This window comes from Neofelis nebulosa, chromosome 3, assembly GCF_028018385.1.
Source record: "Neofelis nebulosa isolate mNeoNeb1 chromosome 3, mNeoNeb1.pri, whole genome shotgun sequence".
Taxonomy (NCBI): domain Eukaryota; kingdom Metazoa; phylum Chordata; class Mammalia; order Carnivora; family Felidae; genus Neofelis; species Neofelis nebulosa.
Window position 1 is genome coordinate 1,780,104 of NC_080784.1, and position 23,306 is coordinate 1,803,409.

Below are 23,306 nucleotides of genomic sequence, written 5' to 3' on the forward strand. Positions count from 1 at the left end.
GCCCCCGGCGCTCCCGTGTGGCCTCTCTGGACCCGCCAGCGAGAGCGCCGTGGCAGAGCTGCGTGCACATCCAGCTTTGTTCCAGTTCCCGGCTCGGCGACTAGGGCCTGCAAAGGGCAGGAAAACGTCCTTCTTTCTCCTACCCTCTGTCTGAGAGGGGCAAATTAGGTGGACAAAGGACAGATTGGCGAGAAAAACACAGAGGCGTTTATTAACACGCGCGTTGCTCACACGCGGGATCATGCGAGCTTGAGGATGCACAGGGCGGGTGGGGATCCGGCTCGAGCCGCATCTGAACAAACACCAGTGTTTTGTACAGAAGTGACAACACACAGGAAGGGGACCTTGGGTGTCCGGGGTCACAAACGGTGGGAAGGCAAGTACACACAGACGTGGTGGGGGATGAGGGCCACGCTCAGCAGGGTGCGTTATGTGGATTCCGTCGGTGCTACTTCCTCTCCGGCCGAGAAGGGTCTGCGGCATCCCCCATGATTGACTTCTTCCTGGTACTTCCCGTCTCCCTTCAGCTCGAAATAGTCCTTACGCTGAAGTGGTCTACCTCGGAGGGCCCACTCCAGTGCCGTACGGAGACCCGAGCGGATGAGGAGACGCAAGGGTATCAGAAAGAATTCCCGAGGACTTAGCACTGGGGCAGTATTCTCGTGCAGGCATTTTGTGGAGCCGTTATTAGCATCGCCAGCATTCACGCTTTTTCCTAGACACCCAGAACAGGAGCAATTATATCAAGCAAATTAACGAAGGAGGTCACGGAAGAGTAAAGATGAGGCAAAAAGAGAAAAGGGGAGATTATTTCCAGCGGGGCGCATTTTTGCGGCCATGTGCCGGGAAGGCGTTTATGAAGGTAATGAATATAAACTTACACCCTCCGAAAACAGATAGAAAGTGCAGTGGAGCATTCGAGTGGATGATTAAAGAGAAAAACAAATCAGGAGGTAAAATTACTGTGTATGGGGCCAGAGAGGCTCTGAGGTGAGGTCTGGTGGAATTGTGTTTCAGAGGACGCTGTAAGGAAACGCAGACGCTATTAAGGCTATCGAGATCGATAAAGATTACAGTGAACCTTCACGAGACGTTTTTTTCTCCACTTCCAAGCGCTTCTTCCGAGTCTGTGTATTCCTTGGGCCAGATGTTGTATTTCACATCCAACACAGTACAGGGTCTTTGCCCTGTCTTTATCCCTGTGGCCAGCTTCAGACGTTATAGAATAATAGACCCTTTTCCTATGAGTGTCTCTTTCCCACACAGATACAGTAAAATTAGGTCCAAATAGTTTTATTTCCACTGCTTCCATTTTTCTTTCCTTTCTGTTGTAAATACAGACGTCATCTGAAGGTCTTTTGTTGTCAAGGAATGATTTGAAATTCCGCACCGTGTCTCTCCTGGACACGCCGTTCATGTGATTTCCCAGCATTTCCGTCGCTGTCCCAGAGAGGGGTGGGGCGTTCCAGCTCAGATGTCTGCAGACTGTGTTAGGAAAGCATTTCTGTGACAGCTCACAGGTGGTCTGTTTTGAACAAATGTAGCTTTTTCTCTTTTTCTACCTTACATTTCTATTTGTCTCTACTCTCAAGTAAATGTTCCAGTAAAAGGGCCAACAGAAGAATTCAAACATCCAGATTATGGACGTAGGAATTTTGATAAAGTGAACACAGCCATGTATGCACAGTGTGAACCATAAGATAGAACTTTATCAGCACCCCCCGGTCACCGTCCCCAAGAGTAGCCACTTGTAGTTCGTCTCCTGTCAGTTTAGTGTTCCCAGCCTCAGGGGACCTCAAGCACAGACTTGGGCACAGCTGTTTGCTTCTGCTGTTTGCCGTGTGAGCCTCCTTGTGTCGAGATCCTACACGGCTTGTTCGTGTCTTTGTAGGCGTGTGGCTGCACTGGTCCTTGTCACCCACTGTGAGGTCACTGGATGCCTTTTCCTTTCCTCCTCTCCTTATACCTTCTCCTTATCCTCTGCCTGTTTTCCTGGTTTCGGACTCTGGCAAACAGCACTGCTGGGCCTATCACCTGCATGTTTCCAGTGAGTCCAATGCGTTCTGCGGTGGGTGGGGGTGGGGCTGCAGCGTCCTCACGTCCTGCTCCGAGGCGTCCCACCGGCAGGCTTCACACTCACGGGGTCAGTGTGCACTCCTGCACACAGAGGGTGGAGTCCCTGCCCACCCCTTCACCAGTGCCTGATGTTAACCTTGCCGTTCAGGCCACTCCAGGTGGCCTCAAATGGCACCTCACTGTGCCTGCAAGATGGGTTTCCCTGACGATCAGTCACATCGGGTTCCTCTTTCTGTCGTTTGGCCATCAGGACAGCCTCTTTTAGGAAATGCCTGCAAATCTCCTGCCATTTTTTTTTTTTTAATTTGAGAGAGAGAGAGAGAGAGAGAGAGAGAGAGAGAGAGAGAGAGAGAAAATATATCCCAAACAGGCTCAATACTCATTGCAGAGCCTGATGCAAGGGCTTGATCCCATGACCCTGGGATCATGACCTGAGCTGAAATCCAAAGTCAGATGCTCAACCAACTGAGACCCCTCCTGCCATTTTTATTATAGGTTCTCTGATTTTTTCTAAACTAGTCTAGAAAGGAGACCTTTTAAAGGACACATTTTTCGCGTATCTTCTCCTACTCTGTGGGGTTTGTTCTAACAGCATCTTTGATGGTCTGGATTCTTCAGTGCAATGTAGCCCCAGCGCATTACTGTTGTGTTCTGGAAACTTACCGTTTACCTTTATATCTAGATTTGTGATATACCTGGGGCTCTGGTGTGTGTGTGTGTGTGCTTGTGTGTGTGTGCACACGGGAGTGAGGTCATGGTCTAGATTTGTTCCTTTTCCAGAAGGATGTCCAAACGGTCCGTGTCAGGGAGGGAAGTATATTTTCTCTGCCTGTATCAGGCTCTCCGGCTGGGGCCCTCCAATACCTCATGGACGGAAGACAGATCAGGAAGAGCAGCGCAAACAGGAGTCAGTAACCATGTGTGTCAATCACGCACACAGGGGCGCAGAGAAAACTCGAGGAGTGCGGGGAACCCGGCTCAAGCTGGCTCTGAACAAGTAGCACTGAATTTGTACAGAGGTGACCAGACAAAAGAAAAGGACTTTGAGTGTCCAGGGGGGCAAATTGTGGGAGAGCCAGAGCGAGCACAGCCCATTATGTGGACGCCTTTCCATTCGCCGCTCTGCATTTCCATGTGAGATTTAGTTTACAAAGAATAATTCACGGGGACTGGATTGGCAGTTTCTCAAAGATACAGATTAAACGGAATTTTCCAATTGTTTATTGCTGTTACAGAACAATAAAATTTTCATTAATCTTGTTTCTAGTAACATTGCTATATTCACTTATTAATTTATTCTAATTTATTTGTTCTGGACATATTCTAGACCTTGTACATCCAAAGTAAGTTGGTTGCAGATGCCAGTTTTATTTTTTTCCAGGTGTTTTATTCATTTTTTTAGCTTTATTGTACCAGTGGGACCTCCAGGGTCATGTTAAATAGATGTGGTGACACTGGGCATCCAAGTCGTATTCCTAAATTCAGTTAGGGGTGGAGAACTTCCAGTATTTCTTTATTAAACATGATGTTCTCTGTAGGGTGTGTATATACCTTTTGTCAGGTGAAGAAAACTTCTTTCTAGTTCTGGTGTGTTTAAAGTCGGTATCATAAATCTAATTTTATCTATTATTTGTCATGAAGATTATATCATTTTTATTTTTTGTTCTGGGTTTTTTGTTTTGTTTTGTTTTGTTTTTGAGAGAGAGAGAGAAGGAGGGAGGGAGGGAGGGAGGGAGGGAGAAAGAGAGAGAGAGAGAGAGAGAGAGAGAGAACACGAACAGGGAGGGGCAGAGAGGTAGAGTAAGCAGAGCCTTGCATAGAGCCAAGCAGGCTCAGTGTGGGTCTCAGACTCACGAACTGTGAGATCATGACCTGAGCTGAAGACAAGAGTCAGATGCTTAACTAACTGAGCCCCAAGACACCCCAATTTATTCTTTAATATGGTATTAAATTGATTGATTTTTGAATGATAAATGAAATTTGCATTCCTGAAATAAATACAATATTTTGTGGTGTTTTTATATCCTTTGAAATACTGCATAATAATTGGTAATATTTTGTTTACTACTTTTTTTTAAATTTTTTTTTAACGTTTATTTATTTTTGAGACAGAGAGAGACAGAGCATGAATGGGGGAGGGGCAGAGAGAGAGCGAGACACAGAATCGGAAGCAGGCTCCAGGCTCTGAGCCATCAGCCCAGAGCCCGACGCGGGGCTCGAACTCACGGACCGCGAGATCGTGACCTGAGCTGAAGTCGGACGCTTAACCGACTGAGCCACCCAGGCGCCCCTTTGTTTACTACTTTTGCGTGCTAAAGTTTACGATGCATTTGTCTGTTCATAACACAACTGCCTGATTTCATTTTTTAACCCCCTTGTTTGGAATGAATGTTAGTCTGACCTCCAAACACAAACTCTCAGGAGTATTTATTCTCTAAAACATTGGAAATATTTCTGGAGAAACCATCTGCTCCAGGTGATCCTTTTAGGTGAAGGATTTTAATTCCAGATCTAATTTCCTTACTGGACACAGAGTTGTTGAAATTTTTTATTTCTGGGTCGCCTGGGTGGCGCAGTCAGTTAAGCGTCCGACTTCAGCCAGGTCACGATCTCGCGGTCCGTGAGTTCGAGCCCCGCGTCAGGCTCTGGGCTGATGGCTCGGAGCCTGGAGCCTGTTTCCGATTCTGTGTCTCCCTCTCTCTGCCCCTCCCCCGTTCATGCTCTGTCTCTCTCTGTCCCAAAAATAAAAAAAAAAAAACGTTGAAAAAAAAAAAGAAATTTTTTATTTCTTCTTATAGCAGTTACTGTAAGTTGTGTTTTCCAAGGAATTTTTCCAATTCAGTTAATTTACAGATTGGGACATACAGTTGCTCACATTGAAAAAGCCCTCTTTTGTTTCATTCCCGATTAAACCTAACAGAGCTTTATGAATTGTATTAGCCTTTAAACAATAACGATTCTTTGACTTGGTTGAATTTTCGTGACACTGTTTTTCTCTGTTTAACTTCTGCCCTTATCTCCATTACTTTCCTTTTGGTTTCCATCTGCTAGGCTAACGTCCTGTGGTGTTGCAAGAAGCCATTGGTGCCTGGCCTTCTGTCCCTGGTGCAGCTCGCCCTGGAGGCATGGACGCTTCTGGCGCTCAGTCTTGCTGTGTCCCCTGAGTTTCGATGTGTAGACTTCCCCAGGCTTCTACTCAAAATGTTTTCTAATTTCCACTTGACTCTTTCTTTAGCTAGGAAGTTTTAGAAGCGTACTACCTCCTTCTGCCTCATTGTCCGTTTACTGTTAGCTCTTTTATAACCAAGTTCACATTCAGCTGCTCCGTAGTTGGAGAGCGTCTTCTGAGTCCTCGGTCGCAGAGGTTTGCTGGGGTTTGACTTCAGGTTCAGCATGTACAGACAGTTCTGGCAATTGTTCTGCACAGTCCCTTACAAGTGGAGTTATTTAATCCTTGGATTCAGGGCTCTGCAACTGTCAGCAGCTCCAGATTATTAATCCCCTTGTTCCGATGTGTCGGTTGAATCCTTGTGGTGTTTTTCGTTTAATCTGTGAACTTAATCTGTCAAATTTACCTGGACGTATTTCTTTTTCTCTCTTCTTATATTTTGAAGTCCTGTAGTGAGACATACAAGTTCTGACTGCTCTGTCTTCTTGTGGATTCACCCTTTTGTCATTACAAGATACCCTTCTTATCTCTGCCCGTGATTTTGGCTTTAAAATCTACTTTGATGTTAGTATGTATCCGCTTTCTTGGGGTTAGTATTTGCAGAGGGTATCTCCTTCCATCGTTTCCATCTGTTCTTATATTTAAGTCATTCTCTCTGCACACATGCTGGTTTTTATCTTCACCTGGTCTGACCACTTACATTAAATCCAGGTCCTGGTTTGCTCAGATTTCAATCTGCCATCTGGGGATTCATACTCTGCACTACCCATTTTATATTGTTTCCCCTCCTTTTTTTCTGTTAATCGAGATTTGGTTTTATTGTGGCATCTCTTTCCTCTCTTGACTTGTAATTGGCACGTCCCACGGCTGCACCTTTGGTGACGTTCCCGAGAGTTGCCAGAGTCATCTTTAAATTATCAGAAGCTAATAGGGACGTCTGGGTGGCTCAGTTGGTTAAGTGCCTGACTTCAGCTCACGTCATGATCTCATGGTTTGTGAGTTCGAGCCCCACGTTGGGCTCTGTGCTGACAGCTCAGAGCCCAGCACCTGCTTCCGATTCTATGTCTCCCACTCTCTCTGACACTCCCCCACTCACTCTCTGTCTGTCTCTTCCTCTCTCTCTCTCTCTGCCCCTCCTCTGCTTGCTCTCTCTCTGTCTCAAAATAAATAAACATTAAAAATTTTATTAAAAGAATGCCCTATTAGGAGTAAAATTACGGGGTCAAATGTCACAAACATTTTTTTTAAATTTTTTTTAACGTTTATTTATTTTTGAGACAGAGAGAGACAGAGCATGAACGGGGGAGGGTCAGAGAGAGGGAGACACAGAATCTGAAACAGGCTCCAGGCTCCGAGCTGTCACCACAGAGCCCGACGCGGGGCTCGAACTCACGGACTGCGAGATCATGACCTGAGCCGAAGTCGGCCGCTCAACCGCCTGAGCCACCCAGGCGCCCCATGTCACAAACATTTTTAAGGCTCATGATCTATAAAGACAAATTGCTTTTCTGATTATTTGAACACATGATGCTCCTGAGAAATTTTTGAGCACTTTTTCTACTGCAATCTCACTAGCTTTAAATTGTAGTTCATTTTTAAACTTTCCCAAATTAAAATGTGAGAATTGTATCTTGTTTTAATTTGCATCCCTTTGTTTCCTAGAGAGGCACATGCGTGTGCAAATATTTACTGGCTATTTATATTTCCTTTGTAAATTTTATTTGCAAACGTTTAACTGTTTTGTCATCACAGTGTTAGTGGGTTTTTTTTTTTTACTGTTTTCTAACAGTTCTTTGTAAAATGTTGATATTAATATTTTCTATTGTTCAAAATATGTTTCAGTTGCCCTTGTGTCTTTTTATTATGTAAATATTATTTTTAACATATATGAATGGTGATATATTCCTAACCTATCCCCTGGAATGCACCATTTATTTCCTGAGCACTAAGAATGCAAAAGTAAATGAATCATCTCGCCTCAAAGAAACAATAAATGTTCAAATGGAATAAAATAGAGTCTCAGAAGCTGAATAAGAATGATTTCTATCGTATTCTATTACCTGGTTCTGGTGAAACAGGAAACCATGTCTTCTGTTTTTTTTCCCTTGCGGGGAAGAAAATAATTTTATCTCTCCCCTTCTGAGTTCTTGGCCGAGATCCCTGTAATACAAGACTGACAAAGGAGAGAAACACAGATGTTTATTAACGTGCACATTTCGTAGGCACACAGGACAGACCATGAGTCATGTGACAAAGTCTGGGGTGGGTCCTGTGACAAGTGTCCATCCTCCCAGCCGGTTAGACTCCAGGGACGTGATTGGTTCCAAGTGCTTCCTTGGGGGAGGCAGTCTGTGTGCAAGCAGATGGGAGTTGTTCAGAGAAAGCCCCTCCAGGCACCTGCTGGTTCTCCAGCATCTTCAGCTCAAAATAACCAGTAGACCCAAGTGGCAACTTTTGGGGTGCTGTGTCCCAAACCCCTGCAGTCCTACTTTGGGGTGGCATCTTCTGCTACTTGCCCTTGACACCATTCTTTGAATGACATGTGAGATACACAGCAGTGAGCAAGGCCATGGTTGAGCACAAGAAGTGTTTGATGGATGTTGGACATCTTCCATCCAGGAAGGGTTTGCAGGAGGATGTGACCAGGAGGACAGGCAGATCTGAAGCTGAGAGGCAAAGAGGTCCGTCACCCATCTCTCTATGTCTTTGTAAACTGAATGCTCACACAGCACCAGCTTTCTCCCTGGTGAGGACATGCATGAGTGGCTCCATCCAAAACCCGGCAGCCAGCCTCCATCACTGCTTGTCTCTTAGGGCCTGTGTGCCTGCGTGGGACGGCCGTCCTTCTCGCTCTGCCTTTGCTTCTGAGATGACAACGTAAGTGAATTGGCATGTCTTTAAAGTATGGATGCATGCCCACTCAAACATTTTTCTTTGATAATATACTTGGCACTCACCAAAAACTCATGTCTTCTAAAGAAAGTTAAAAATGAAATTTACCTCCTTGACTCTCATTCTCAAACTTCTTTTTAGAAGATTTGATTTCAAGAGTATTGTGTTGGACAAAATGCTTCCTTTTTCTGCTCTGAGGCTGTCTTCCTCTTGTCCCCTCTTTGCCTGAGGGGCAGGGGCCCCTCTTGCTCAGGCTCCAGGGTCACGGGGACATTAGCCAGACTAGCTGGTGCCTCTCTGTCTCAGCAGACAGACATTGGTCCTAATGTAGAATGCGTTCAGATGATCACCATCACCATCTTCTTTAGAAGGAAAAATCAAGCCTCTGATTTGGCAGTGTCTAAAGCAGAACTTGTGTACCTCGGGCCTTTAAAGACGGTCAGGCCAGGCTTCTGGACAACACGCTGTCTGTCTCCTTTATGGCCATTGATTTAATTAGCAAAGAACATATTAGTTCACTCTCTCCGTGTGTAGAGCGGAAAGCCCGTCAGTTGTGTGATTATCACCAAACCCTCTTCCGCGACTAACTGAATCCACAGAGTCATTCTAGAAAAGTTGATACGTCTGGTTCCTGCAGAATTACTTAGCCTACACTTCATTTTCTTTTCTTTTTGCTCATGAGTGAAAGTATCAAACAATAGTAAGTGAAGGTCGCAAACTGAGATCTTTGATCTTAACTTTTCACAGGCATTTTGGAATGTGACTCTAATGAGAACCAATCCATCAAAATTAGGCTTTTCTTGTTTGCCAGACCATTACCATTATTTTAACATCATTAGCTCTGCTTAATAGCACACATTTACAGTCGTAATTATTAAAAAACAGAGTAATGTTCTTCAGATCCATTTCAATGATAAAACTCCAGAGTGAAATCTTGATAAACACAAGGTTTAAAGATGTCAGTGGTATGAAATTATGTCCAACTGGTGAGAGACTGCATACATTTCTCTGTCTTCTCCCTGCACACGGCCAGCTCCATGTTACCAGCCATCCTGTCTTCTTGTGCTTTTCTTCTTTTGTTTTCTTTTAAAAAAAATACCCTTTGAAAAGAGAGAAAGAAAGAAAAGAAGGAAAGAAATAAGCAAGAAGCAGAAAAAGGAAACCAGAAAGTTCAAATGTGCTTAGTTGAGTATTTTAGTCCATTTTCTTCTGATTAGTTTTCTTTGCCTTGTCTTGGAATCAGAGAAGTTCGTCATGTGGAGATAACTCATCGAACAGGTGAGTCACACCTGCTGTTTTGATCAGAACAGAGGAACGTGCAAAAAGATAATGTTCTGATAGATGTGTTTGGGGGCAAATATGTCCAGATGTCTTAGGCAGGTGTTGGTCAAGAGAAAATAGGGAAGTTGATAAACCAGGTCCACAGTGAGAATTGTGTCTTTAAACCCAGGATTGCTCTCATTTGCTTTGTTGTCGTGCATTTTCTATGCTGATCGAATGACTTGGTAATTACCCTGCACATTGCTTTGATGCATTCAGTCCTTAAAGTGTCCAGACGCAGCCATCTGGTTTGATATCATAGAGGTTTGCGGGGCACTCCTCACTGGAAGACACCTTAAACCTTATAAATGCACGTGGCTGCTGGATTCTCATAGATGGCGAATCTGTTTCTCTCTTCTGTGACTGCAATTTTCTTTCCTTTTCCAATGCATAATAAGACATCGTCCTTCGGAGTGGGGGGATCCAGAGTAGTTCACTTTTATCAATTGTTGCTATGATTTGGAAATATCCAGTTTAAAGCAAAGCCTTCTCTGAAATCCTACTGCTTCTGCTTCTTTGATATTTAAGTTTTGAGCCCCTGCTATTGTGTGTAAGAAGATCAGCAGGAGTCAGACGGACTTGGACCATAGGGCAAAGGGATGTTGATCCCAGCAGGTGTGACAGAGCAGAATGTAGTGGCATCAGGGGGCACCAGGGACCTCTGCCCTCTGGGGCTCGGGGACACGATCACTGCCTGGCATTACAGCCGAGGAGGCACTGGTGGCTGGTGGCCAGTCTTCAGTCCTGGCTCTCGAGAGGTGTCCGCAGTAAAGCCACATTTCATTAGCCTTTGTGTTACACTTGCGGGGCTTGAATCACAGCTGCCATTCTCCTCTATTTCGTTGTGACACCAGCGGGTCCTCCGTGGACATGAGCAGTGGTTTGCTTCACTTGCTGGGTCTGCCTGACTGCAGCTTGCTGTTCCGAAGTGTACACTTGATCGCTCTTCCAGATGCAGTCTTTCCCCGCTTCCTGTCAGCTTTCTTGCACTTGGCCATATTTCATGACGCTTCTTAAAGGTGGGTGCCCCCAGAGCGGCATGTGTCCCCCTCAGGAAGGCCGGGAACATCAGCATGTGAAATTCTGCTCGAGAAGTTTTGCCTGGTTCCCTCTGATGTGATGCGTGCAGAAAATGCCAGTGACGGGAGCAGGATGGTCGCAGTGCCAGGAGGAAGATAGGCACTGGTTCAGCGACAGATGCTTGGGTGGCGGTGAGAACACGTGAATGGCATGGAGATCGTAGGTAAAGAAGGCAGATGAAATCAGAATTTCCCCCTGTTGGTGCATAAAGCTGAACACACTCCAGCAGAAAGGCCAATAAGTGACATTAGAACTGGTCCTGTCTAATACGAGGACATATTTAGGATCACGTAGATATTTAGAATATTCAGCTTTTGCTGAAGGCAAGCCGGGTCAGTAGACGACTGTCCAAAGAGAAGCTGCTCCTGCTCTCCCTCTGCCTCCGACGCGTAAACAGAGGTTATCAAAGCTGTACTTGGGCACGCCCTACCTTTACATGGGCCCAATTACTCTGCGTTTATGACACTTAAGAATGGATTTGTTCAAAGGGCGCCAATATGCCACCTGGTTTTGGATCGCCCCTAGTGTGAATGCTTCCCCTTCGGGTCAGGGTTGGCCACCTTTGATAGAGCTGAATCACGTCAAGGTGGGGTGAGTGTGCAAGGCAGCCCCAGGTACGCAGACGCATTTCCACCCGTGGGGGGTTCTCTGCCTCCATGGAAGGACAGTTCCATGACCGTTTCTATTACGTTCAGCAAGCCCGCTGGGATCCAAAAGTTTCTGACCACAGAAGGAGGAGGTCTGGAGGTCTGAATGAATGTTGTCATGGAAAGTCACAGCCTTTCGTCTTTTCCGCGAAGGATCACGTGGGTACTTGTGGCCCCTGGCACGTGAGGAGTGCTGCGTGCGGGGTGCTTGTGCCGTCCTGAGAGCTCGGCTTGCGTCTTCAGCGGGTTTCCAGGTGTTTCCTGAGTGCCGCCTGGGGTCTTCCAGTCTCTTCTGACATTCTTGTACAAACGGAGCATTTTTCAACTGAATTTAGTTTGTTTTGGAGACATGAATCTTGCCTCTCCAAGATTGTCAGGCGATTCCTCATGGTGATTTCCATCATTTGTCAAACCTGCCTCTTTCCAAGCCCAGCAATGCGGCCCCACATGAGCTACAAGGAGTGGGGGGTTGGCTACTCTCCATTCCCGCACAGAATGGGCGTAGGCGCTGAGGCCAAGACTGCCCGGGGCCACGTCGGCCCCCCACGGGGCCACGTCGGCTCACCAATAGGGTGAGCGCTCCAGTCACACACACACACACACACACACACACACACACACACACACACACACTGATACTCACACACATGCACACACATAATGCATACTCACACATGCGTACTCATGTGCACATATGTATGCATGCTATCACATGTACGCACTCACATGCATGCCTGCCCGCATGCACACACACCTGCACACTCACGCACGTGTGCACCCACACTCACATACACTCTTGCACACACTTAATGCACACAGCGCACACCCACACACATGCACATGCTCGTTCACGCTTTCACACACGTGCACATGTGCGTTCACACGCACACATATACCTTGGACTGCTGTAATTTGTATCACTACGTCACACAGATCTTCCAGGAAAGTGTCTCCTGAGATTCAGAGGCCCAGAGTTCCCTGGGTGGATGACTAGGACCCTGGCATTTGTTCCCTGACTGGAAGACATTTTCAGAGCGTATGTGGCAGTACCTAGCAGGTTTGATGTCAGTTCTCTGTTTCTCAGAGATACAAATAATCACTGTTTCTGTAACTCATTCTCGGTTGTCGGATGCTGTGATGTCAGAAGTACTAAGCCAACGTGCTTTCGCTTGTACGTGGTGAATCTAGGTACGCACTTTATCACTGAGGGGCTTTCATCCATACATGTAGAATCTAGGTACGCATGTCAAACCGGCTGCCCTTACTAGCTGGCTGTGAGGGAAAACTCATTTTAACAGTAGCGAAGGCATCGAGTTTTACACTCACACGCCCCAGCCTGGGCACGTTAGTTGTTCGTGGACACTGATTGTGCTGCTGCCTGAGGGAGTGGCCCTCATCCATGTGGCCCCAGTGGGCCAGGATGTGGCCAAGCTGTGGTCACCGCATCCATGTCCCCGATGGCACATCCTTGCCTCTGATCACTTCTGGAACATTCCACACACTGCTGTATTTGCTCCCCACTGCCTAGAACCTGGTCGCACAGCTGCCCTCTGTGGCTCGGGCACCTGGAAATGTCATTTTTCTTCTGCAAGACAAGAGCTTGTCTCCGCATTGGGGTTATGTGGCCAAGCAGGAGGGCACAGCACATGGGGCGATGAGGCAAATTCCTGGCCCCCATCTGGTCTCTCAGCTTCTGTGAGCAGAGTCAGCTCCTCAGGATCTGCTCTGAGATTCCTGCCGCTCTGTCCCTGGCATGTGGCTTGAGGAGTGACGTGCGATTGTGCCCTTGCTGTTTGTACCTCTCCTCCGGGTGCCATAGGTGGGATTTGATGTGTCTGAAGGCAGACTCGAGATTTTCCTTGCCTGTTGCCCCCTCCTCCCCACCTCCGTGTCTTATCTCTGGAACAGCGGCCTCCCTTCCATTCAGTTTTGTAGGTAGGACAAGCCAGGATTCCCCTATCCCTTGACGTCATGATTGGTGGTTACCAGGTCCTGCCAGCTTTGGCTTTGGGTTGTGTGGGTGCGTGGTGGGTGCCACAGCCCAGGCTGTCCCCCCTCAGTGGAGCACTTCTGGCCCTCACCCGAGGTGCCAACCCCACTCGGGAGCTCCACACGGGGCCCCCAGCCCCGTCAAGGGGCCCTGCATGGGGAGGAGACAGCATTCCCAACGCTCAGACAGCTGGGTCCATGCAGGTGGACAGAGAGTCAGTGACAGAGTGTCTTTTGCCATGGCACCCATGCAGCCCCTCCAGGAGGTGCCCTTGCCTGTGGGCAGGCAAGGGCTCTGCTCCCCGGGGCCTCTGCCCAGCACTGGCCTCCTGGGAACTTCTCACCGGGGCATCTAGCTCTGGGCAACGCTGCCCCATAGCGCCTTCCTCCGGTGCTGCCAGAACCTGGTAATGGTGACACTAGGGGTGTATATTCTTTGTCTTCAACGTCTCTGAGGGACATTAGGATGTCCCCCCATCACGTGTGGACACAGAGCCCACGTCGTTTGCCTTGGAGGACTGGCTTTCCTTCTCTCAAGGTCGCAGAGTGCTCGTTCTTATTAGGTCTCAACATCCATGGGAGGGCAGAGGAGGGAGGTGTTTTCATCAGGTTCTGGGGAAGCTTGCTGACCTACCAAGGCCCCAGATGGCTAGTTTGACACACTGGGAGAAAGGCAAGCCCACTGGGTTTTCTCACAACGGGTCTCTGTACGCGGCGGCCACCGTGGCCCTTCAACAGCCTATTACGCTCTATCAGAGTCCAGCCCTCACGACTCTGCCCATGGGTACCCCGTGTCCTGTGGCCTGGGTGCCCTTCCTGACACCCCCAGACCCTGCCCCAGGCCTGCCCCTGGGGAGCCCCCTTGGCTGCACAGTCAGGAGATACACTGGCCACGTGCACCCCAAGTGTCTGCTCTGCCGGCCCCGGGTCAGTGTCCTGGCTTCCAGCACATGTCCTGAGAACATGGGAGTGAACGCGTGCGCCAGCAGATTGTCTTCAGGCCCCCCTGACTTTTCCCCTGGCCCTGCTGCAGCCTCCCTGGGACATTGTCTCCCCAGGAGGTCACCGGGCTTTTGTCGGGTGAGGCCGGTGAGGACAAGTGACGGGGTGGCCTTCCAGGCTTTTTCAGACCAGAGACAGAGCGGGTACCATTACCTGCACTTCCTACAGCACCCGTGATGTCATTCAGAAACCGTAGGCAAATCATTCTAAAAACGTCCAGCGGAACTTTCCAAAACACGTATTGCGGGAGTTTATTTAAGGCAGTGGATTTGCACTGCGGTGTAGGCAGGTTGCTAGGCAACCACCTCCAAGCGCCGCTGAAATCAGCAGAGAAGGAAGGAAGCAGCGCCGAGTCCCTGGGCCTGGCCAGGCATCCCTGGGACCCAGTGGGGCCTCTGCGTGGCAGGCGGTTAGACACCCCGCCAGGAGGCCTTGCTTTTCAGGCTGTAAAATCCCTGTGTGACAAGCGGTATTTAAACTCGGCTGTGTCTCCTATAGTCCCGTGAGCTCCCTGCTGGCCACAGAGCTGCACGGGCCTCTGGTCCCTGTGCCCGGAGCAAGTGTCTCCATGATGGAGAAAGCCCCGACTCTGCCCGTTTCTGTGGTGTAAACACTCCCGCCCTTGCCGCTTTCTGGCCAACAGCACGGCCTCCCTGAGCACCGGCTCGGGCACAGATGGGCACACTGGGGTACACAGCCGCGGGGTGCGGCCAGCAGTAAAATGTGGAGTAACGAGGGGGTGTGAGTGTGAGGGTTTGTTACCTCTGTTTAAACGTAGTGTATTTGGTTGCAAGTTCACGGAATCCAGTTTTAAGAATGGCCGTGTAACGCCGGCTCCTACGATTCCCTGGGATGTAACGGTCTGTCTCCCGGGCCGCTCAGAGGGGCTCTGTTGCTAACACAGTCCCGTGGAGGCTTCGTCGCGTGTGGGGGCCCTGTGCACCTGGGAGCATCTCCCCACAGCCGAGGCAGAGTTGGCTCTGTGGCAGGGCCATCAGGGCTCGGGATGAAGGTGGGACGGCAGGAGGCTGGCTGTCCCTAAGCTGGTCCCCAAGTGAGCCCTCTGCCCCACCTTCCTGTCTGACCCTGACCTGGCGCTCTGTCTTGCTTGTGAGAGCTGCTTCCCTTCGGTCATCTGGGAGGTTCTGGCCAATCTGGAGACTCTCCCGGCGTCCACCCCTTTGGGTCTCCACAGACTATCCCTCCTTGTCAGGGTGCAGTATTTGTGACCCTGCACGGCTCGTGCTCTCCCGTATTTCTCTCCGCCTCTGTCCCCTGCGCAGAGCTGCTCCCTGGCGGTATGTTCTCAGCCCCCGCTTTTGCTCCCGGGCGAGCTCACCTGCTCTCCTACTGTCGCGGCTCCGTTATTAGCTCCTCGTAGGCACGGATGAGACGTGTCTCCAACCTCGGTGCCTGGCCGTCGAGGACAAAGCCAGCGCCTCCACCTGGATTTGGAGCTGCTTCAGCTCCAGACCCGCTGGCCTGCCCGCTGTCCTCTCCTCTCACCCCGCCATCCACCCCGTCTGCCTCCGTCCACGTGCCAGGCTGCCTTCGACAGGTGCTGTCACTCACCGTTTTCCCGTGCGCACCGTGTGCCCACCAGCATCTCCGAGGCTCGGCCCTCGAGCCCAGTCTTATAACAGCCCAGATGGGTGGCTTCAACAACGCGTGCTTCTCCGTGGTCTGGGGGCTGGACGCCCGACACGGGGGCGCCGGCAGATTCCGTGTCTGGTTCACACACCGCGTCTTCTCACTGTGTCCTCACGTGGAGGCGGGGCCGGGGGCTGTGGGGTCCTGTCACAGGGGCTCCACCCTCATCCTCTCCCAGAGGCCCCTCTCCCAGCGCCAGCACATGGGGGAGTCAGGTGTCAACGTGCATTTTGAGGGGCACGTCAGGTCTGTGGCCGTCTCCATTGCTAACAATAAGATGTAGTGAAGTTGGCCGGCACCGCGTTCACCCCGGTGCCTCCTGCACGTGGACTCGTGTGCGCATGGCCCGTGTGGCCCCCACACGGCCACATTGCCAGGCTTCCCTTGAAGACCCCTGCGTTCACAGAATTAGCCGCCCAGCCATCCAACAAAGTCCATTCAGAGGTCGCCGGCTCTGCAGAGGGCCATGGGGTCAGTTCTGGCTCCATAAGACACCTCTTGACGTCTCTGTGCCTCCTGTCCTGGTCACGATCTCATGCGCATGGCCCCTTTTGGGGGTCTCCGTGCTGGGTTACCACGGCCCCCTTGCACATACCTTGTCCCTTCCCCCCCACCTCCCCTGCTTCCTCCTGCTTTCTCTGTCTCCTCCTCCTCCCCCTTCTGTCTCCTGCATTCAGTCCTCTCCTTTCTACATTTGGGCCAGGTGGCTGGGGCACGTGAGAGACATGGCAGGGACTAGAGGACACAGAGGTGGTGGCCAGGGGGGTGGCCGTGAAGGATCACGTCCTGGAAGCCGACACAGGCGCCTGAGTCCTTTGCTGGGGCTGTCCCCTTGGCCACATCCCGATGGGGAGAAACTTGGGGAAGCCACGGTCTGTGGCCTTCCCACGCCCTGGTTCCGGAAGCTCGCATGGCCTGGGGCTGTTGCCCCAGCTGCGGTTCTTCGCCGTCTGTAGCCCTGACTACGCGTCTTCCATTCAGTGAGCCACACTCCTAAAATAGCCGAGCCCTCTCTGAAGGGGGCGGCCGTGCGGGTGTGAAGGGCTGTCTTTGGAGCCTCCACCAGAAGGAGCATCCAGGCGGACGCCGGGGCACAGCGCCCCTCCTTGTCATCTCCATCCTGTGAACCTACTTTGCACCAGGGGAGCCCTGCTGTGCAGGGCCCTGGGAGCTGACCTCACCAGGTTCCCGCGAGTTCTAGGGGCTCCGTGTCTGTTCCCCTTCCCCACTCGGCCCTGCCTAACTGAGAAGACCAGAGTGGCCATGGAGGATGCTCCTTGCATGGGGTTCCTCCCAGGAGGGTACAGGTGGCATCCACATGTGCTTCCATGTGTTCTGGACCAGTCCCCACCCTGAGTCAATCACTGGCCTGCACGCTATGCCTTAATGTCCTCTATCCTGACATTGGCTCCATGGCTTGCGTGGGCTCGTCTCCATGTTGTAACTGGTGAAAAGCAGTGACTTTTCCAGTTGTATAGACAGTGACCAGCAGAGCCAGGGGCAGAGGGCAGGTGTACCAACTTCCAAAGCACATTCCTTTTCCCCATCGCACCGTGGTAGAGCTCATTTATCCCATGTTCTTCAGAGAAAACATTGCCCCCAAGTCCTGAGATCTGGTCCTTGCACTCCAGCTTTAGTGCTGCTGATAGAGGCCGGGACCATCTCACTGCGGTCCCTCCTTAAGAGCCATACGGTGTAGACGTGAAGCCACATGGTGCTGGTAGACCAGGCCTCCTGCTTGCCATCCTCAGCACGGAGATGCTGAGTCTCAGGAAGGTCACAGTGTTCACTCCAAGTCCTGAGTGGGCCAGTTGTTCTGTCATCGTCAGCCAACTTGACAGCCTTTTCCCGGGTTCTCACCTCCCGGACCCTGTCCAGGCCCGGCTGTGGCCACACCTGGATGCTGCTCTGGCCTGTCTGTGAGGATTTGCGGAAGATCTTGGTGGCATTCAGTTACTCAAGTATGTGTTGACACACTCTGCTTATCCTTCAGTCTTTCCGGGGCTTTTGGATTTACTGAGAGTAGCAAAAAATAAGGTCTTCCTGGGTCTGTGACGGGCCCAGGCCACACACACGGGGGCAGGAGAACCAGCCGGCACGGCGTGCCCAGTGAACATTCACACTCGGTGCATCCACACGATGAACCGCCCGCGTCCAACAACGTAGTGCAGTTGTGAGGTCAGTTGGTTCCACTGACACCCGCCGGCTCCTAGAGAAATCTCTGAGATGGCCGTGGGCCCCACCCTCGGGGACGCGGTGTCTCTAGGGAGATTCAGTGTTACTTTTGGGGTCATGATCGGAAACCAAGCATCCCAACTTTGTGCGCTGTCAACCCCTTAGGTCTACAGTTTGCTTCCACACGCTCCCAGGCCCCACTGACCAATCTTCGCTTCAGAGTAACTCTCGTGGAGGTCGCAGAGAGGTTGCTGGCTCTGCTGTGAACCTCGGCCCTTGGGGTGGGGCTGACGTGCACTCACCACATCTGTGTCGGCCATTCCCAGAGGCCGGTTCTCTTTGGCAAAGGTGCTAAATGACAGGTTCTTAGTTAAGGTGACACAACGGCATCGCAGAGAGTACCAGCTGCCAGCACGTGCATGGCCTTTCGTAACTGAAACACGTCCCGTAAAATCACGTTTCTATCAAAGAAGGGACGCGGGGCCTCCTATTTATTAGCGAGAGGAGGGTCCCGGGCCTCTGTTAGGTGCTTTTAAGTTCAGTCTCATTGGGTTTTCTGGGGGGTGAAACGTTATCCTCCACATTTTTCAGTCTTCAGGGACATCTGCCCAGCACAGGGGATAGGTTCCCCTTCTACAGGTGAGGACGCTGGACGCTAAAGAAATTAAATTGCCATCCAAGCTCACCCAGGATGGAGCCGCAGGGCCGTGGCTCAAACACTCGCTCCGACTCAGTCTGTGTCCTTTTCCTCCTAACGGGCTGTGCTGCTGCTGCGTCCCAGCGCGCTGTTGGCACAGAGCTGCTAAGCCATGCTTGGTCGGTCTGAGTCCCCAGTCGTAAGCCCTATGATTATTTTGTGGCTGCCGCCAACATTTTGGAATTTAAAACATGAGGCGCTGCACGAAACTGGCCGTGCCAGGCTGCATGACACTGAGCAGAAAGCAGGTGCCCCATGGCATCGTGTGCGTGTATGCACGCGTACACGTGTGTGCGTGACGCGTGTGTGTGTAACCCGTTGTGACCCTGATAACACGTGTGTCAAATGTTCTATTTGTGCTTGAGAATGCCAACTTTTAATTGATACTTGATTTACAAGTGATACCACCACACCCTGGGTGCTTTGGGTAATTGGTTGCTTTAATATGTGATTATACATTTCAGGGGATAGGTATGAGTTACTCGAGAAATACATTTTCACACGTAGAAATTGCTCTTTTCGTGACTTTGGACAACAACAATTTAATGATTGGCTTTCTATAGAAGTCACTCCATTTCTTTGCCAAGTTGCTTAAAGCCACAGCCTGTCCCTGGTGCCTGGTACTGGCCGATGCCACAGAGGACAGTGACACTGCCCTGTGCCCCTGCACGCGTGAGCAGCCGCGTGGAGGCCAGTGGCTCAGAATCACACCAGCCCCTGAAAGTGTGTCATGATGTGGTCCACGCCGACAACTGTAAAGTTTATTTTCTTGTGTATCAATCACTTTAGGGGTCACTGTAGTGGAACGTTTCCTTCCCATTTAACAGAGGACATGAGCGGAAGGTCTGGCCTGCCCCATGGAGCTGAAGCTAATTAAAATCAAGGGCAACCTGCGCGGACTGACCCTGTTTAAAGGTACGGGACTCTCCACGGAGGCCGTGTTCCTGTCTGTGTGTCTGTGCGCGTGAGGGAGCGGGCAGGTGTTGGCGCTGGTGCGAGCGGTCTGTTCCGGGAGAGGCAGCCGGTGCCGGGACCCTCCGGGGGAAGGATGTAGACCTGTCATTTATACCTTCAAGGGACGTGTATGACTTTTAAAAAGATATCCAATATCAAGAGTACAGAACATGTCGGGGTTCCCTAAATTTACTTGTGAAACTCTCGTAAATTGGACTTTTTTATTGTTTTTGTTTTTTATTCCATCTGTGAAATGAAATGGTCACTTTATGTTTCTCGAATGTCTCTTATTCTTTTGCCCTTTAAAGAAAATGTCACAGGTAAACTTTGTGAAGAAAAAGTATCAGGAATAATGAAGGTGTTCGTTTTTTTTTTTTTTTTTTAATGTTTATTCATTTTTGAGAGAGAGAGAGAGCAAGCAGGGGAGGGGCAGAGAGAGAGGGAGACACAGAGTGCGAGGCAGGCTCCAGGCTCCGAGCCGTCAGCACAGAGCCCAACGCGGGGCTTGAACTCACGAACTGTGAGATCATGACCTGAGCCGAAGTCGGACGCTCAATTGACTGAGCCACCCAGGCACCCTGAGAGTGAGTTTTAATACCTTGAAATGTCGAGCAGCCAGAGAAGTGAGAATTAAAACAAAAGATGCCATTAAAAACAATTTTTTTTAACATTTATTTTTGTGTGTATGTGAGAGAGAGAGAGACTGAACATGAGCTGGGGTGGGGGGGGGGGTGCAGAGGGAGAGGGAGACACAGAATCTGAAGCAGGCTCCGGGCTCCAAGCTGTCAGCACAGAGCCCGACGCGGGGCTCGAACTCACGAACTGTGAGATCGTGACCTGAGCCGAAGTCGGACGCTCAATTGACTGAGCCACCCAGGCACCCTGAGAGTGAGTTTTAATACCTTGAAATGTCGAGCAGCCAGAGAAGTGAGAATTAAAACAAAAGATGCCATTAAAAACAATTTTTTTTAACATTTATTTTTGTGTGTATGTGAGAGAGAGAGAGACTGAACATGAGCTGGGGTGGGGGGGGGGTGCAGAGGGAGAGGGAGACACAGAATCTGAAGCAGGCTCCGGGCTCTGAGCTGTCAGCACAGAGCCCGACATGGAGCTCGAACCCATGGACCGCGAGATCATGACCTGAGCCGAAGTCAGATGCTTGACTGACTGAGCCACCCAGGCACCCCAAATGAAGTAGTTTTTAAGGAGATTGTTTATTTCCAGAATTGGTTTGTTCTGTGAGAAGGAGAACGTGTCTCGGTTCCTGGGATGTATCACTTACCAGCAAACCAATCAGTGCAAAGTTGTCAAGAATTTAGTGTGTGCAGAGCTTACGTGACTCAGCGTTTCTCCTTATCCGAGTTTTTAGTAAGTTGTAGGTGATAATTAAACCACTCATACCCAGCAAGCTCCTGCATGGTCAGTGTCCCATCTAGGGTTGAGTGAAGGGAACGGCTTACTCACAAGCATCCATAGTCCCCCAAGATGGGACTGGGAATATCCTTTGTCCACTTTAAATACATTGTCATCGTACATGTGGTCAGTACAGCTGTACCGAGCTGTGCTTACACGATTTCAGTCATGAATTGGAAATTCTAGTGAAGCATTCAGCAAACAAGTGAAGCCTTTCCCTCTGGTTTCTGATGACCTCAGGCAGGAGTGAGTAGTATCCCGGCTCTGGTAGTTTCTGCGGGCCACTCTGTGGGTCACTGGACCTGAGATGCCCCGTGTCACTTCACAGTGGGACTAGTGGGACTGAGGGCGCCACCCTTCCCTTGTGAAGGCGTCAGGGGCCATTGGCCCCAGATGGGGCCTCTGTACTTGGAAAGTCTTCAAGCGCATTGTGTGAGTGTAGAAGTGTGTAAAAGTGAATGGCGCACCTCTCGCGTTGGGTCTGTTGTGATGATAACAGAGGCAGGGCTCCCCGTGGGCCTGACCACAAGACAGCCTCCACCTCCTGCGGCCGGACCCAGTGCAGCCAGCCCCCGGGAGCCCTGCACCCTCTCCTGCCATCGAGCACCATGTGGCAGCATAGATGGAGGCTGTCACTTGGGGGGTGGCGGTTGTGGTACCAGGCACTCACTCGGACGTGTGTCACCTTGGTGGGAACCCTTCTTGACACACCAGAGTGGTTTCCCCCATGCTCTGGGGAGTCCGATGATGGCCATTCCCCTCACCAGATTCACCAAGCCCCCGTTCTGTGCATGACCAGGGGGCAGCCACCCTCTGGGGTCCAGGCCAAGGAGGAGCTGGGCCATGCCTCCAGGTTTTCTGGGAAGTGTACATGAGAGATCTTCTCCGGCCTTGGAGATTTCTTTTCCACCAGGGGAATCTTTTGTGATTGTTTTGTATTATAAACCGAGAAGGATACAGTACGTATGTGTTTTGCTTTGGATCTTACGCTCATCAGCTTATGAGTTTTGAGGCAACATCTTAGTTCTTACACAGAGAGATTCCAGAAGCCACGGTGGCTCTCCGCCTGGCATCATGAGTTTTTGCCTCAGTCTGTGCTGAAGAAGGCCCGCCACGGGGCTGTGAGGGGCTCGAAGTCAGCGTGGCACAGATTTCAAAGCACAAAGCCACACACAGCCCTGGAGCTTCTCACAACAAAACCTCTCTGGGAAGCACGGAGGCTTGACTTTCTCCACAGTCTTGAGGACCAGCCTTGATTTTGTTTCCATTTTGGTCACGTTTGTTTTTGAATTTCATTCTACCAACCAGGTAAGTTGAATAACACCCTGGGTTTTTCACTTGACACGTTATTTTTTTTCCCCAGCGTCATCACAAAAATAGACAATGGTGTTAGGATTCCCACTTGGCGGTATCAAATGTTCTATAATGTAGAATATCTGATGGGTTTATCTCTACCCAGTGTCTTACTGATGGCATTCAAGGAAGTGATCGGGGTTCTACTTGGCCTGGGAGGACAGGGTTAGTTTTATGGTGGTGGTTATAAATTGTCAGTAATAATAAATCAGGTCTTAGCTCGACACACGGTTGGCACGATGGCCATTTGTCAGCACACCTGTGTCCCCCGCTGTGCAGAGATGGGCTCGTGGAGGGACCAGTAGCTGATTCACAGATGTACAAAGTGACGTCACGTGCCCGGGGCCTGAGATGCAGCCGGCACTCACTAGGTGCTGCTGGGGCGTGGGTGGCCGGTGGGGTCATGGCTGTCAGTTCTGCCGAGCCTCTCAGCTTAACGATCAGAGATTGTCTGTAATAGGATCCAGAAGCAGGAACACCCACAAAACTGCTAGAGACGGTGCAGGTGGCCTCAGCGTGAGGTCGGGAGGGTCAGGGTCTGGACACACGGAAGGACCAACCCCCTTGTGGAAGCACTTTCAAATCCACACTGAAAAACCCACCAGCCACCCCTGTGCCAACGTGGTGCTGCCCATTGGCAAACTGTTCTGCAGGGAGCCGAACGTCGATGCTTCCCAGGTGCCAGCCTGTGGGCAGACAGGGAGGCAGGTATGTGAGACCGTGATGGGGCCGGCCTGCCCTGCAGGGGCTGAACCCGCGCCCCAGGGCAAGGCGGGAGGCAGCATTTGCGGTGCCTGAGCTAACGCTGCAGTTTCCGCGTGTCGGGGGTGGCACGGGTGACAGGTGCAGAGCGGAGAGGAGGCTGCGGGTCGTCCGCTCTGGGGGAAGA

The 23,306-nt window shown here is 50.6% G+C and overlaps 1 protein-coding gene and 1 long non-coding RNA gene across 10 annotated transcripts in view; both read left to right on the top strand.

Annotated features, from left to right (window-relative positions):
• Nucleotides 1-23,306, top strand: part of DLGAP2 (DLG associated protein 2) — a 791,131-nt gene that overhangs the window by 339,851 nt on the left and 427,974 nt on the right. The window contains exon 1 of one of the 9 annotated variants that reach the window (XM_058719820.1): nt 19,520-19,612. The exons of 7 other annotated variants lie outside the window; for them this stretch is intronic. In XM_058719820.1, coding sequence (XP_058575803.1) covers nt 19,555-19,612 — 58 coding nt within the window. In that variant the 5' untranslated portion in view covers nt 19,520-19,554. Of the gene's footprint in view, nt 1-19,519; nt 19,613-23,306 lie in introns of those variants that run through there. One more of the 9 variants, XM_058719825.1, reaches the window with a different exon arrangement.
• LOC131506321 (uncharacterized) lies at nt 365-3,336 on the top strand. The gene is made up of 2 exons (XR_009258865.1): nt 365-2,047; nt 2,915-3,336. It is a non-coding gene; the product is annotated as an uncharacterized LOC131506321 (long non-coding RNA).